A 15,474-nucleotide genomic window follows, 5' to 3' on the forward strand; every position below is an offset into this window, starting at 1 on the left:
CTCGCCCAACGGCCGCCGCGGCGCCGCACCGAGCCCTGCGCGCACGCCGCGCCGGGCAACGGCCGCTACCGCGCCGCTGGCCCCTGTCAGCGCCTACCCCGCCCCGCAGCTCCCCTGCCCGGCGCTGCCAGGGCGCCCGCCGCGGCGTGGAGCCTCCGGGCTGCTCCCGCCGGGGCAGCGCGGCAGGCGGCGGCGACTCTTCGCCCGCTCCCGCTCTCGGCCTTGCCCGCCGGCGGGGCGCCGTGCTGCGGGCGGCGGCGTGTGCGCGCACCCCCGGGCCCTGCGCGGGGAAGAGCTCCGCGCCGCGGGGGCGGGGCTGCGGCGCGGCGCGGGCGGCGGCCGGCAGGGGGCGCCGCGGCGGCGCCGCCGCCCCATAAAAGGCGCCGCGCACGGCCGGGCCCAGCGTCGCCGCGCGCCCGCACCGGCTCCGCCCGCAGGTAACGGGGGCTCCGCGGTACCGGGGGCAGGCGGCGGCGGCAGGCCGCGTTTTTGTCCTTCCCCGCCGGGGGAAGCGCTGTGGGGGTTTTTTCTTTCCCTTTTTCTGTGCTCATGGAGGGGGCTCGGCGCAGGCCTGCTCCCTGCCCCCGGCGCGACCCTCCCCGGGGCCGCGGAGCCGCCGGGCGGGCGCGTTGCGGCGAGGCCGGAGCCCCGAGCCCCTCCCGCAGAGCGGGGGGCTGCAGCAGACCCCGCAGCCGGCTTGGGGGCCGGGCTGGGAGCGCGGCAGCAGGGCGGCCGCAAGGCAGAGCCCCCCTGCGGGGCTGGGGCAGCGCTGAAGATCGGCTCGAGGGGAGGGGGCAGAAGCGGGCGGAGCCGGGCCCTGGGAAGGGGCGCTTTCCCCGGGAGCCGGGCCCTGGGAAGGGGCGCTTTCCCCGGGAGCCGGCGTGAGGAGGGGTGCCACAGCGCTGCCGCCCCCGCGGGAAGGGGGGACGGCACCCGGGCCGCGATCAGAGACGCGGAGGGTGAGCAGGAATCACCGGAGAGGTATCTCGAAGGAGGTACATCCCGCGTACCAGCTCCTCAAAAGCCATTGCGATGGGGAGACTGACGTTGTTTTACTACTTCTGTTGTTTAAGCAGGGACCAAACCACAGAACAGGTTACAATGCGTGGGTGCCTGTGTACATTTTTGGCTTAAATGAATCACCAAAGCGTCTCCAATGGTAGAAGTGCCAAAAGCTCCTGACTAGTAATCATGTGCCTAGGCCCCAAGACCAATACAATCCTTAATAAAAAGTTATAATTGAAAACTGGGCTCAAGCTACTTGTATGAATAAACTGAGTTCAGTCAAATGTGGTCAAGTGATTTTGAAGTTTTTTTCATGAGAACTAGGAAGGCCTAATGTGAGTCAAGATATTATCTTCCTATGGGATACAAGTGCCTTAGACTGGTTTCTTAATCATGCTGATGTACTTGCATGAAATTATCAGTAACATGAGGTTGTGAGTTATGGAGATTTTTTTTAATAAGAAGAACTGAATTATTTGGCAAAGCCTGATGCAGTACCTGGAACAAAGCGTAGTCAGCAATTCTTTATTCTTTTTCCCAACCTAGATATGTTTAATGGCTTGGATGTTTAGAAACAATGTTGCCTAAAGAACTTTGAGTAGGAGAGCACTAACTTCTGTGCTTACAGCCTGGGGCTCTTGCAGTGCAACATCTTACACCTCTGAATAAATTTATGCAAATGAATAGACTGTGTTCAGCAAGACTCCTTATTCTGGATAAAGGCCGTTTGTGGACTTCAGGATCTGAGACTGCAACATCAGGCACAAGGGTTTAGTGTCTCCTTGTAGTATCCAAATGGCTGCATGTAAGAACTGGGTTGTCTTGGGAGGAAAAAATTGCCAAGTCATAGCTCTTGCATAATCAGAGCTGAGAACTGAGAAACTGTGAACGTTAGAAAGCAGAGCACTGTGCTAGAACAGTTTTCAGTGGTTTGTGGGGTTGTTTTTTGTCAAGGAACAAAGTGCAAATAGGCAGAGTTGGGGAGGGGAGGGGGTGTTTAGTTTTTTCTTTTTTAAGGTTCTATGATCAAATACCTTAGGAAACCTTTGTTTCATACAGAAAACAAATCTATCCACTATTTATTTTAATATCAGAAATAAAGCTTGCCAGGAGAAAGTGCTCTTGATGTGGCCCTTTCATTTCTGTACCTGCTTTCTTCCTGAGGAAGGAAGCAAATGAAGAATCGGACAATGTAGTACTCTCGATAGCCCCAGCAATATGAGCCAACTGTTATTAAAATAAATGTCTATTAACCTCAAGTATTTCAGAAAAGGGGGGAAAGCAGGCAACTGGACTAAACTCATGAAATCTGGAAGTAAACAGAGCTCACTTATTTTCCTGCAGAATTTGGGGGAACAACTTCATCATGCTTTCAAACTTCTTTGCAAAACCATAATTAAAGCTCAGAACACACAAACCCTTAAATCTCTGATATTAACCTTTTATTTTATCCCCAGACAGATGCCTGTAAGTGCTGGGGCTTTAAGAAAAACACCAGCTAGCATGAAACAGGGGATAAACCAGGTTTATTTTCAAGACATGTCAGGAGAGGTTCTGTATGCAGCATTAGTATCTCTTTTCTAATTGTGTTGTAAATTATGTATGCATCAGTGATGTGTGTTAGGATGCTTTAACTTGGGTTTTTTACATCTACTGCAGCTCAAGATGTCTACAAAAATCCATGGAGGCTCTGTTGTGGAGATGCAAGGAGATGAAATGACCCGGGTTATCTGGGAACTGATTAAAGAAAAGCTGATTTTCCCTTATATAGATCTGGATTTGCACAGGTAACTGTTCTTTATGATATATAGCCAATCTGTATGCAACATTAGGCATTGATCTTGTTTCACGTACCACTGGGAAAGCCTTACAGCTCCTCCAGTGCTAGTGCAGAGAGGCTAATTAGCACTTTCTACACTGATAAATTTTCAAGCTCTTTGCAAGGAGTATGTGGTGAACCTCTGCCTTCCCAGGACCTGTAATGTTTGTTAGGTCTGTGACCCCCCCCCCCCCCCTCCAGGTTAATTTACCTAAAGGTCAGTCTTACTAATTGCTCTGGAAAACGCAGGCTTGTGGCAAAGATATTATGGAAAACCCTCTTTTGGCAGCCTCTCTGCAGTTCCTCACAGCAGTAACCAGTGAACACTCAATAGCAAGTTACCTTTTTTCCTGTGCTGTGCTCCTGGGGGTCTCTCACAGTGGTGGTCTGCATTTTTCACCTCTTCTCTCTGCACTCATCTCCTTGCTTTTCAGAGCTGGGGCAGTTTCTGAGGCTTCCCACAGCCTAGGCTATTAGAAACATGGGGTGTTTCAGCCTCTCCCTGACTCAGGCCCCAGCATCTGTGGACTCTGAGCAGGTTTATGGCCTCATGCCACTGTTTGAAGACCTACCCACAGGGCAAAAGGGTGGCTGCAGGGCACGGACTCTGCCCTGTTCCCTGTAGGCCTGAGCCCTGTTCCAGGCAGGTTGCTGGCAGTGTGAGTTAATTGTTGCAATTCCCCAAGCTTAGACTGAGCTCCTGCGCTCCCTTCTGGGATAAAAGATACTAGCAGATGGCTTTGCAAAAGGGACAGTCTACAGCATCTGGTCAAGCAGAACATAAACTCTCCCTTCCCTTTCTAGGCACTGAGCTATAATTATTATTACAGAGGTATCCAGCTGCACTGCTCCTAGCTGTGTGGAAAGAGGCTTTCAGTGGTGTCAGTCATCATTAAACCCACAAGTCTGACCTTTTCCCCTGCCTCTGGAGTCATTTGTATGCCACCTACATCAGGCTTCCTGCTTGCTGGTGTCGACAAGCAAACAGGAACCCAGCAGCATAATACACACACACAAAGTCTGTGGAACATCCCTTCTCAGGGAGAGGTGGGAGGAGGGGAAGCAGCCCCCTGGCTGAGCCAGCACAATGGCTAGATTCATGTACAGCTGGCTGGGCTTCAGGGCTAGCCCATGCTAGGCACCCGTTGTTCTCAAAAAGCTGTTGAAACAGTGAGTGCTTCCTCTGCCTGGTTGAGGGGAATGTTGGCAGATTCACTACCACAGCGGAGCAGGGTTGTGGGTCCATTGTCAAGACAGCTTTCAATTTGCAGCTTAGCGTGGCTTTATGTTGCTCAGCATATAAAGGAAGCCAGAAGCCTTGGGACAAGAGGCTTGAAATGAAAGGCCCTTAAGCACTCGGGTATTGTGCTACTCCATACCACTAGTAATGGAGCTTTCAGCCTGGGCCCAGAAGGGAAGGAGATGCTATGTCCTGTGCTGACACAGCACCTCAGCCATAAACTGAAGTTGTCCTGTCTCCATCCTCCCACCAGCAGCAGAAATATCAATATATGAGCTTATATTCTCTTCCAGTGTGACTGCTGGTGGAGTAGAAGAGAAATTACTTCAGCTATGGCAGGGGGTCTGTTTCTTTCCTGCTGGATGTGAACCAATGCACTGAGCGATTCTGACTGTCTTTGTGGGTTTATTACAGCTATGACTTGGGCATGGAGAATCGTGATGCTACAGATGACAAAGTGACTGTGGAAGCTGCTGAAGCCATAAAGAAATACAATGTTGGCATAAAGTGTGCAACCATCACTCCTGATGAGAAAAGGGTGGAGGAGTTCAAGCTGAAGCAGATGTGGAAGTCTCCCAATGGGACGATCAGAAACATCCTAGGTGGCACTGTCTTCAGGGAGGCTATTATCTGCAAGAACATCCCCCGGCTGGTGTCTGGATGGGTGAAACCCATTGTCATTGGCCGCCATGCTTATGGGGACCAAGTGAGTCACTTCAGTGCTTGCTTTTTTTTTTTTTTTTTTTTAAATCTGAACAGTCTTAGCCCTGAACTGGTATAGAGCCACAGAGACTGACATTCCTGTGGTGCTGCTTTACCCCTTGCACTCCACCTGGGAGTGGTATTTGGTAGCACTTTGTACAGCACCTAGCACAGTATAGGAGAGCCTGGTTCATGCCTCTGTTCCTCAGACAGTGCAGCTGTAGAAATAGTATTCAGGAGCCTGCATTTAGATTAGATGGGGCTGTACCTAAGCACAGGGTATAACTGCCTTCTCTAAGTCACTTTTCCTCACCTCTGCAGAGCCTCCTCTCTGAGTAGTGATGCCTTTTAAAAAAAACAAAACAAAAACAACAGAAGAACCCACCTTCTTTGCTGTCACAGTCTTTCTGCTTCTTGGAAGTACTTCCTAGTTGCATATGTGGCCTATGGCAAAAATAGACCGAAGTGATTTTTAGAAGTGGACAAACTTGCTTCCCCTCCCTCCCCTTGCCAATGAACTTACTTGGGCATCAACATCAGGGTTGGATTTAGACAGCATTCCTGAAGATAAACTGTTGGTATTCACCCTGAGAGCATCAGCTGTGGGGCAGAAGCAGGGACATGTCCTTTGCCAGAGCTCTCCCAGCAGAGGCAGTACAAGGCCATGGGAAGTCCTGGGATGGCACTCAGTGTAGTGGCCTTTGGGCAGCCCAGAGGATAAATATTGGCCATACTCTTCTCCATGAATAATGACTCTGTAAAGCAGCCAAACATAACAGAAGGAAAGTCTTCTAGAAGAGTTGATATATATATTTTTTTCTTTAAAGGCAGGGGGGAACCCCATACACTGAGGGCAATTTACAAACAGCTGGGTGGGAAAGTGAAATACTAGGTTTCCAACAGGAGGGAAAAAAATGCTCAGCCCTGACACTAGAAAAGAATATGGCTTAAAATCCTTAACTCAATAGTACTGAATAATTGAGAAGGTCAAAATCATAATAGGCGGAAACAAAGGATTAAGAAGGAGGATTGAATCCCTGCCAAAGTAGGTGATTAAAGTTAAGGAATAATAGGAGAATATGTAAAGGACATGAGCAAGACGCTTGTGAATTTTGGAACAGCTCAAGGAACCAATTTCCTGAATTGGAAGGAAACTACATGAAAAAGGATGACAGAATTAATGGAAATGTAACCTTAAATAGTGCTGTTCCAGGACAGTTGGAAAGATGAGGCACCATTTAAAAACTTAAAGAAAAGTACATGCTGTGGGGTTTTTTTTGAGTCCATTTGGCTCAAAGGAGCAAAAAGTATACTAACTTACAAATTCAGAAAGTTTTTACTACAAACTGGTCTTTCAAGTGTCTATGGTGGATAGATATAGTGGCTTTTGTTAGGGTGCTGTATGACTTCCCCCTTATTAATGAGATCAGTAGTTGTGACATGGATTTTTATATTAAAGCCTCTCTACTTGCAGACCAAGCAATATTTGGATGTATGGACACACAGACATGAATGTGGATTGTCTCTTGTGGTTCCACCTTCCTGACAGATAAAAATGATCCTTTCAATTCTTTTTTAACAGTACAGAGCAACTGATTTTGTGGTACCTGGGCCTGGAAAAGTAGAGATGACATACACTCCAAAAGATGGAGGCAAACCAGTCACCTATTTGGTCCATAACTTTGAAAGTATGTATTATCTTTAAACTGTGATTGGAACTGGTATTTTTGGTTTAATTCATCCTTAAGGTATCAGTCAGATCTGTTCCATGGTTCAATGTGACTTTGGGAGCTGGAGTGGGGGAAGGTCTAGGCCTCTCATTTATCTGGGAAGTACTGGAAGTTACTTAAAGTCTACTTCATATCTTCCTAGGATCAAAGAAGCATATCAAATACAGTCATACTAAACTGGCTACCCATCATGCTCAATGTGATGACTGTTTGGTAGTGCCCCTTCTCCCCACCCCTTCTGATCAGAGGGAAACTTGCAATCTAAACAGTGCTTGTCCTGAGGGGAGGGAGTTGTATTTGATAACAGATTAGATATAATTCTGGGTTTGGTTCCTGCCTTCCTGGGCTCTATATACCTGCAGCTTGTACCCTTCTTTATTAAGCAGAGTCTCTATTTCTGCAACAGAAAGAACTGATCCCTATGCACAAGACAGAAGGGAGACTTGACAAGAATGGTCCTGAGTGTTTAGACCTTCTCTGTAACAGATTCAGTCCCAAAGTATCAGTGTACCTCCTAGCAATATTGTTGTATTGGCTCTAGACACTGCTAGATTCAGGAAGGGGAATCCTGCTCCTGCTGGGCTATGGTCAAAAAAAATTGCATAAACAGCTACAACAAGGTAGCTACAACACAAGGTGTCTTGCTAGGGGCAGGGTTCAGGAAAACATCATACCAGTCACCTGTCTCTCCTATCAGCGCTCAAAAGGTCCATGGTCTGAAGCCTGATGGTGACCTATGCAACTGTGCATTGCTTTCTTTCTATCTACAGAGACTTAATAACATCAATATAAACAGCACTGAGTCTCAGTTAGTATTCATTTGACTTGGCAAACTGGTACTAAGGCTGCCACATGAGCCTCACGTGTAAAACTTAAGATTCCTCTGGCATTCTTGCTCAAAGGTAGCCAAATCCCTAATATCTCTTGTTACACAGCCTTTCATGTGGAAGGTACCTGCTTCACTGCCAGTCCTAACTGGCACAAATTTAAATCTGTTTTCTTTTAATAGCTGACTGGTGAGCCTTGTCTTGGAGATGTCTGGTAGCTCCAGCTGCCAGTTTGATTCACTACTCTGATGTGTTGCATCAGCCAGCAGAAAGCAAGGAAGGGCAGAGATAAGATTGCTGCTGTTGCTCTGGGGGGAACTCCCCTCTCCACAGACAACTGTTGTGCCAGCAGATCTCTACAGTGGATAAGGGAATCCTGTCCTACTGCTATACTAATACCTTCAACCCTGACACTGAATTGAGATTTTTAGTTGGCATTAGATGGCATCATTGCAACAGGTCTTTAATCTATATGCAAGCAAGTATTTGAATAAAGCTTGATAGCTGTCATCCAACTAACTATAAAATCATGGCTCCAGAGGACACAGTCTCTATAGTTAATCAGACCCTATTCTATCTTGCATGCAGATCTATGCAGTAAGAATTAACTGGCTATAAGGACAGATGGATATTAGGAAAGTTATCCTGTTCTCCTCTCCTCCCTTCTCCCTCAAAGGAGAGGAGAAAAAAAACAGATCTGGGGAGTGCTCAGAGAAAGGGTCCCTGATGAAGGTACAGCACAAACTGGAGAGGTGGTGTTAGTGAGACACTCAAAGAACAAGATAGTACATTTTTCACTAAAACTAGAAAAACCTGTACTCGGAAAACAGAGCTTTTTTCACAAAGGCCCCAGACCCTACTTACATCCACAACCAAGCCTCTTGCCTGATCTGAATGCTGCTCTTTCCCCAGGGAGCTGGGCTGTAAGGTTAAGGTGCCTTCATTCAGGCTGCTAGTCCACCTGTATCACACAGCTCAACTCAGGCAAGTGCTGATAGTTCCTCAGAGCCTTCCTAGGATTTTCCCTTGCATCCAGCAGATTGGTGCATTCTCCCACAACTTACTGGAATGAGCCTGAACAGGCAAACAAAGTTGCAGCATCAGCCAAACACATGCACAGATAAGACACAGGAATGTGTGCAGAGCCTTGTTTATCTGAGCTAGGCAAAGCAGGCTCTGACTGCTGGAGTTAGTTCTCAGGTTCAGTCGAAGCCTGAAAGTATAAGGCACTTATGATGGGAGCAAACCCACTTCCAGCTCTGAGACTGCTGCCTACTGCTTTGATGAGAAAGAGTTATTTATTCCACTAGTAAGAACTGCAAGCAGGCTCACTCCTGTCCCCCAGTTTTACATCTTAGGCCTGAATTAGTCAGAAGCATCACAGAGCTGTTTACAGTATGAGATGTACCTAGCTATAAAACAAGAACATCTCCATATTCACTCATCACAGGATTGCTGCAGCCTTGAGCTGATAGCATGAATCCTCAAAATGTTCCCAGCCTTAAAATGAGAAACACATCAGGACAACTGGGGCTAGCACTCTGGCAGGCAGGCTAGTGTTACGAGGAGATTGGCAAGTCCTTAACCAAAACTAACTAAACTTAATTGATTTGCATTTCTTCTTCCTCTGCTAACAGGCTGTGGTGGTGTGGCCATGGGAATGTACAATCTTGACCAGTCTATCAAGGATTTTGCCCACAGTTCCTTCCAAATGGCACTGTCTAAAGGCTGGCCTCTCTACATGAGCACCAAGAACACCATCCTGAAGAGATACGATGGCCGCTTTAAAGACATCTTCCAAGAAATCTATGACAGGTAACTAGGATAGTTGTGTACTTCCTACCATAGTGCATCAGCCTAGAGCAGAAACATCCTCTCCAGCCTTGTGAACTGCTGCAGTTAATTCAGCATTTTCATGCATTCGGCAGCACTTTGGAAGTGCTGGGCACCTGCCCTGTCGGTCCCCCTTGTCCTGCAGGACACAGCAATCAAAACTTAAAGCTTTGCTAAACCTGGCTGTGGTGTTTATCTCTCCTGACAGAGAGCCACAGATTCTGTGTCTGTGAACAGATTCTCTGAGTCTGAAACAGACTTACAGTACCCTAGTAAAACAAGTGAGGAAAAAGAAGAGAGCAAAGACGATGCAAATTTCTTTTATAGTTTTTTTACTCTCTGCTCTATGTACTTCACTATGCACAATTACTTGCACAAGTTGTGCAGTCCCTGTTTTTATCTATTTATCAGTTGATTATCTATATATCAGGGTGTTCTGGCTTTTGTTTTTCAGAGAATACAAGCCCCAGTTCGAAGCAAAAAAGATCTGGTATGAGCATAGGCTCATTGATGACATGGTAGCTCAGGCCCTGAAATCTGAGGGAGGCTTTGTCTGGGCCTGTAAGAACTACGATGGAGACGTGCAATCTGACTCTGTTGCACAAGGTATGAGATGTTTCCTGTGCTACACTGGTGTAGGCTCAGAAGCAGTATCTTGGTGCTTGTCACCTCGGTCTTCTGTTGTGGCCCAACAGGTGATGGTGGGTTTCAGAATTTACATTTCAAAGCTGCGGCAGTCATGAAGATATTAAGCAGGCAAAGACTTTCTGATTTCACTTTAACAAGAAAATCCATTGAATGCCGACCACTTAGTTATACTTTATAGGGTGGCAGTTCCTAGCAACATAACCACAAGTAGGTTTTCTAATGGAAGCTATCCAAACAGTTGGGATTCAGTCACTGAAAGCTTGAGTTAAACTGAACAGGGGTGAGCATACTAGCAGATGCTATACAGACATGCAAGAAAACTTTCAGGACCTAAAGCTAGCACTCAGGTGCAAAGAGAGAGATTAATATGTTTGACTTTACAGGCTTGTCCTTAATCAAGAATCCTGTTTAACCAAGCTGCCTGGTGCCAAAACACGCATGGATGAAAAAACCTGCAGGGCAACACATGGCTCTGTGTAATACACCTCTTCTTGAGTAATGCCAGTAAATTGCCTCCCACAGAACAAGGATGTATGCTGGACTGCTACCCAAAGAAGTTTTCAAAGACACAGATCACTGAAACCTGCAGGGTTAAAAGTGACATGAATGTTCAGTTTTCCTAGCTGACAGTTCCCTTCACTAGGGCAGCTGCTGTTGATATAAAGTAGGTTTGTTTCCCATCCCCTCTGGGAGAGACTGCAATTGGCAGCACAACACTGCCTATTTAGGACTCTCCCTTCTCAGACTGCATCTTTTCAGTAGAAAACCATCCAACAAGTAGGTGGAAATATTAAGTTTCTCGAAATGGGGCCTGTACCTCCTGGTTGAGCAGCACTTGCTGTTCAGACAGGCTGTCATTTGGAAGTGTCATGACTAGCCAGTTAGTTGCAGCAGCAGTACAGCTGCTAAGGCAGACTTGCTCTTGTCACGACTGGGAGAGTTTTGCAGGATGGGGGCAGGATTCAGATGGGAGCTGCCTAGGAATACTGGACTTGTTGAACTATGCACTCTGCAGGCTATGGCTCTCTGGGGATGATGACCAGCGTGCTGATCTGCCCTGACGGCAAGACTGTTGAAGCAGAAGCTGCTCATGGTACAGTTACTCGTCACTACCGCATGCACCAGAAAGGCCAAGAAACCTCCACTAACCCCATTGGTGAGCAGCTTTTCACTGTCCTTAAGTGGTCTCTGTATAGAAGAAAACAGGATCAGAGTAAGAACATACGCCTCATTTCTGCAGAGCCTAGCACCACTAAATGATGAAACTGTTAGTTCATAATGTGTTTGTCTTCCAGAGACACCTGCAGCCTGGAGCAAAAGCAGGCTGGAACAGATTGAACTTGAGCAATAAGCTAGACATAACCTGGCCTCCGAGACATGCTCTTGCTCTTCTGTGAGTGATGGGCTCATAGCCACACTGGAATTAAGGTTTAGGTTGGCTGGTTTTATTCTGTTCCCCTCTCTAATGCTCCAAAACTCCCAGCCAACCTCCAAATCCTTTACTTAAAGTGTAAATATACTAGAACAGGACATGAGGGAAAGAATCCTCTGCAATTGCAGAGAGACCACAACAAGTATAATGCAATACTGGGAAGGGGACTGCCCTCTTCTGTTGTGAGGGCAGCTTTCTGTGTAACTAGAGTCCCACTACAGATCATTCTTTCTGACCTAGACAGGAAGAAAATAAGCTGAAGTGGCACAAAGAGGGGATTGCTGGAGGCAGGGGGAAGGTTCCAGGTTTTGCTTTTCTTTAGAGCTGCACAAAATGCAAAGGATGCCTAGATGAAGATAGGAACTTTCTTTATCAGAATTACTAGCTTTCTTCAGTCTATTTTCAGTTTTATTCATAATTTTTAAAAAATATGTTCTACATGACAGTTTAGAACAATGCCCATGGAGTCCTAAAAAAGAATAATTTTCTGTTCTCTCTCAGCCTCCATCTTTGCATGGACAAGAGGACTAGCTCACAGAGCTAAACTGGACAACAACACTAGCCTCAAGAACTTTGCCACTGCCCTGGAAGAAGTCTGCATTGAGACCATTGAATCTGGCTTCATGACAAAGGATCTTGCTGCCTGTATCAAAGGCCTACCCAAGTAAGTGCATTAAGTAACTGCAGCTGTGATTGGAGGGGCTGTTTTACTCTGTTTCTGGAAAACATTTGCTGAAAAATCATTTTAGTAGTGCATATGGTGGGGAATTCCTGGAGTTTGCTCACAGAGCAGAGCTCTTCTGTACACAGTGCTGTACAAACAGACCACGAGCCACTCCCTGCCCCAAGCAGCATAGTCTAGCTTGCTCTGTTCCTGCGAGAGTACCAAACTTGGGGGAAAAAACAAACAAACAAAAATACACTGCAAGGAGTTCTCCTATGACAGGCTGGCTATACTGGCCAGATCCTTTCCTGTCCATTTATTAATATGGAGACCTACTACACTGCAAAACACTACCTGGCTACCTCTTCTCCAGAGCCTTTTGGCAAAAAACTTCAGCCTGATAAGCAGGAAATGACCCTCTGGTAGCTTTAGAGGCAAGACTCAAAGCTCTGAGCTGTTTTCCTCCACTGGAGCATTCAGCAGCTTCACAGCTAATGTCTGTCTTATTTTGTTTCTCCCCTCAGCGTCACGCGTTCTGACTACCTGAGCACCTTTGAGTTCATGGACAAGCTTGCTGAAAACTTGAAGGGGAAGCTGGCCACTCTGCCCAAACTTTAAGGCACAGGTTCTGCCTGAGCTCCACTAACAAAGTGTCTCCGTTTATGCTCTGGTTAAGTGGCACTTGATCCCACTCTGTTGTGTAACATTTCAAATGCTAGAAGAAATGAACATGTAAACTTTTTTTAAAAAAATGTTTAAAAGACCCTGTTCTCTTAAACCCTTTGGGCTGCTGGGCTAGGCCTTACTTTTGCTAAGCAGCTGAATGTGATAAGATTCAAGCTCAAAGCAGGTCTGGATTCCTAATCCCATTCACAGAAGTCCTGAGGTTCTTCTCCATGACTTCTACCATGTGTTTTTCTCCCTTACTCTCAGACTGAAAGCCAGTCTGTGACACATCTCTGGTCAAACCAGCGGTGACTTACTGTGCAACAGACCTCAGAAACCAGAACCGTCCTTCTCTCCAGTACTGTCCACTGACTGTAAGTGAGCTCACAAGACTGTGCCAGCTCTACTGCAGCTCCTCTCTTACTTAATGTATCTTTTAGTGCCAACCAGAGTATAGTATCCTGGTACCAAGGGATTTCTTACATCAGGACTGTAGCATTTGAGGAGAATAAGCACTTAGTAAATGCTGGAAACAAGTCTTTAGGCTAAAGAGCCTAAAAAAAGCCATGCTGCAGTGTTTAAATGCAGGCCATGCATTTAATTATACTCCTGACTGGATGTAAGGCATAGGAACTGTTACCTCTGCCCCCTCCTACACTTCATAAAGGTGCAAAACTGCTTTCTCCAGTTGTATGGGCTATTACCCTTTGTACTGTGATACAGCAAGTCAGATTATGATATCCTGTGAAAAACTATTCCATCCTTTTTTTTAAGAATATTTTAGTTCAAACTAAAATAAAAGTCAACTAACATTCATTATGTCTCTCCTCCCTTTTTGTGATTAGGGGAGAGGGGGAAATTCTACCTCAGAAATAAACTCCAAGACTTTTCAGCACAGTCCAGTGCATGCTGGGAAAGACTGTTAGAATGTGCTATAAATGTGGGGGGAAGTGCAGGTGCAAGTGCAGGCCAGCAGCTCCATGTCTCTGTAGGCAAAGTACTGGACTAGCCCACCACCTCCTTGAGGGTCTCCACCTACAACTGAAGCCCTTGAAACCAAAAAGGCCCAACAAAATCCATTACCTGCCAATCAGCACATGGGAGCCCTTTGTAAAAGGAAGCTTGCACATGAAATAGTCTGCCTGGAGCAGTGCTCAAAGTTCTATTTGCTGTATATTAAGCTCCTCTGGAAAAGTGTCCTGAAGCCTGCGATAGGAAAGCCAGCCTACATAGGATCAGGACAAGACAGCCAAGGGCCGCTCTGGCATTCCCAGCCCTGCATCCAAGTGGAATAGGACCCTGAAGAATGAGCTTGTAAACAAAGGTGTCCCAGTAAGAGTATTTAATCTCTACAGGGTGCTGGTAGTTCGCAACAAAAAGAAGTTGATCCATTCCCCTGAAAACATCAACAACTCTGACATGATAAGTGGAGGCCAGGAAGGGTAAGGCCAAGGCTGTGGGGAGGAAGGGTATAGAGCTCATGCTGTTTGGTTTTCATGGCCACTCCAGGAAAGTGGTGGTGCCTGTACTACGCTGACTGGGGGTGCCAGATGAGAACCCTAGGGCAGCTGACTGGTAGAGCTGCACATGAGCTCAGCAGGGATGAATGGGGTTGTAACTGAAATCTGATTTGCAAACTCACCTCACACTTTTCTTCAAATACAAACATTAGCACTGTTGTAAAACAGAAGCATCCAGGTACTTGCACACATCTTCCCCTCCCCATTATGCGTTATACCCTGTTGCCAGGATCATTCAGAAAAAGCAGAGCCAACAAAATAGACTGCCCATTCAAAGCCAGTAAGATGGAAATGCAATCTTAGATAAGATCAGCTAGTATTAACGTTTCTCTAGGGATGAGCTCATTTGAAACACAGCTCTACAATTGCTAGCAGCTGCGACTGTGCCTTCAGTATGAAGGAGCAGAGTCTACAGTCTGGTATTCTGTTACTAACACGTGCTTGTAAGAAGGGTACAGCTTGGAAAAGTCCCATTGCTGAATACATGTGGAGGCAATGGAAACATCCATCAAGAACACCTTGAAATCTATTTTTCTTCCTGGCTTCTGACATTAATTGCTCAAACTACCACATCACAAGCAGGCATGTCATAATACCACAGCACCTCTAGCTAATTCCCCTGTTATTTACTAGCTCTTACTCATGCTTTGGAGTCATGGAGTACAAGAGAAATTTTAACTTTTCAGAAAAATGAATAATAAAAAAAGTAAAACACTCTTCCCTTTTAATTCCTTGACAGTACAGCTTAAGTGTAAGCAATGAAGTAGTATTTACCTGACTCTGCAGATGACACTATTTCCCCTCTGTAGTAACACCAAGTTTCCATCTTCTGAAGGACTCTGCAGAGTACAGAAGGTCCCAATCCATCCACATGGACTCATGGGCACTGCTGTAGTGCTGAGGGGAAGAAGGAGCACTGTCATCTCTCCTGGGGAGAGAAAGAAGTCAGTGTGGTCAGGAACAGAGAGTCTCCTTCCCTCCCTGCTCTGCCACAGGGAAAGGGAAAGGGGCCATTTTTCCTGCTTCCATGGAGACATATTCCCTTCCCCTTTACTAATATGATCACTTCTCTCACCACTGCTCCCTAAGACTTTCAGCATCAATAACCTTGAAAGCTAGGCACCCGTGGACCTTATCAAAGCAAGTTCTGGAGGTCAGTGGGCACTCAGTCCACAACACAACAGAGCACAGGGCTTCCTGAAACACAATTGTGTCTCCTTTACAGTATACCAGCTGCTTTGCAGAGCACTTGGGCAGAGCCCCATGTTGCTCCCACCAACAGCAATAGCCCTTGCACCAATACTTCCATCAGCGGACCTCAGCAAAAGCCCTCCTTGTTCAAAAACAGCCTACCTTACCTTTAGCGCTTATGCAGTTAGATGTGTGCA

At 46.5% G+C, this 15,474-nt stretch overlaps 1 protein-coding gene across 1 annotated transcript; it reads left to right on the forward strand.

The window, feature by feature from the left end:
• Positions 1-338: 338 nt before the first annotated feature.
• On the forward strand, positions 339-13,382 carry IDH1 (isocitrate dehydrogenase (NADP(+)) 1). Its single transcript, XM_067298748.1, has 9 exons — positions 339-437; positions 2,665-2,792; positions 4,479-4,770; positions 6,349-6,454; positions 8,961-9,138; positions 9,611-9,762; positions 10,820-10,960; positions 11,738-11,900; positions 12,425-13,382. Exons 2-9 carry the CDS (start codon positions 2,671-2,673, stop codon positions 12,516-12,518), a joined length of 1,248 nt encoding a protein of 415 aa, XP_067154849.1. The 5' UTR covers positions 339-437; positions 2,665-2,670; the 3' UTR covers positions 12,519-13,382.
• Positions 13,383-15,474: the final 2,092 nt, after the last annotated feature.

Source organism: Apteryx mantelli, chromosome 6 (genome assembly GCF_036417845.1).
Source record: "Apteryx mantelli isolate bAptMan1 chromosome 6, bAptMan1.hap1, whole genome shotgun sequence".
Taxonomy (NCBI): domain Eukaryota; kingdom Metazoa; phylum Chordata; class Aves; order Apterygiformes; family Apterygidae; genus Apteryx; species Apteryx mantelli.

What these genes read in the sequence shown, in the direction of transcription:
- IDH1 (XM_067298748.1), top strand. Translation starts at nt 2,671, where the DNA reads ATGTCTACAAAAATCCATGGAGGCTCTGTTGTGGAGATGCAAGGAGAT. An exon ending in ATAGATCTGGATTTGCACAG is followed by an intron (nt 2,793 to 4,478) that starts GTAACTGTTCTT and finishes GGTTTATTACAG; the next exon opens with CTATGACTTGGGCATGGAGA. An exon ending in ATCTGACTCTGTTGCACAAG is followed by an intron (nt 9,763 to 10,819) that starts GTATGAGATGTT and finishes TGCACTCTGCAG; the next exon opens with GCTATGGCTCTCTGGGGATG.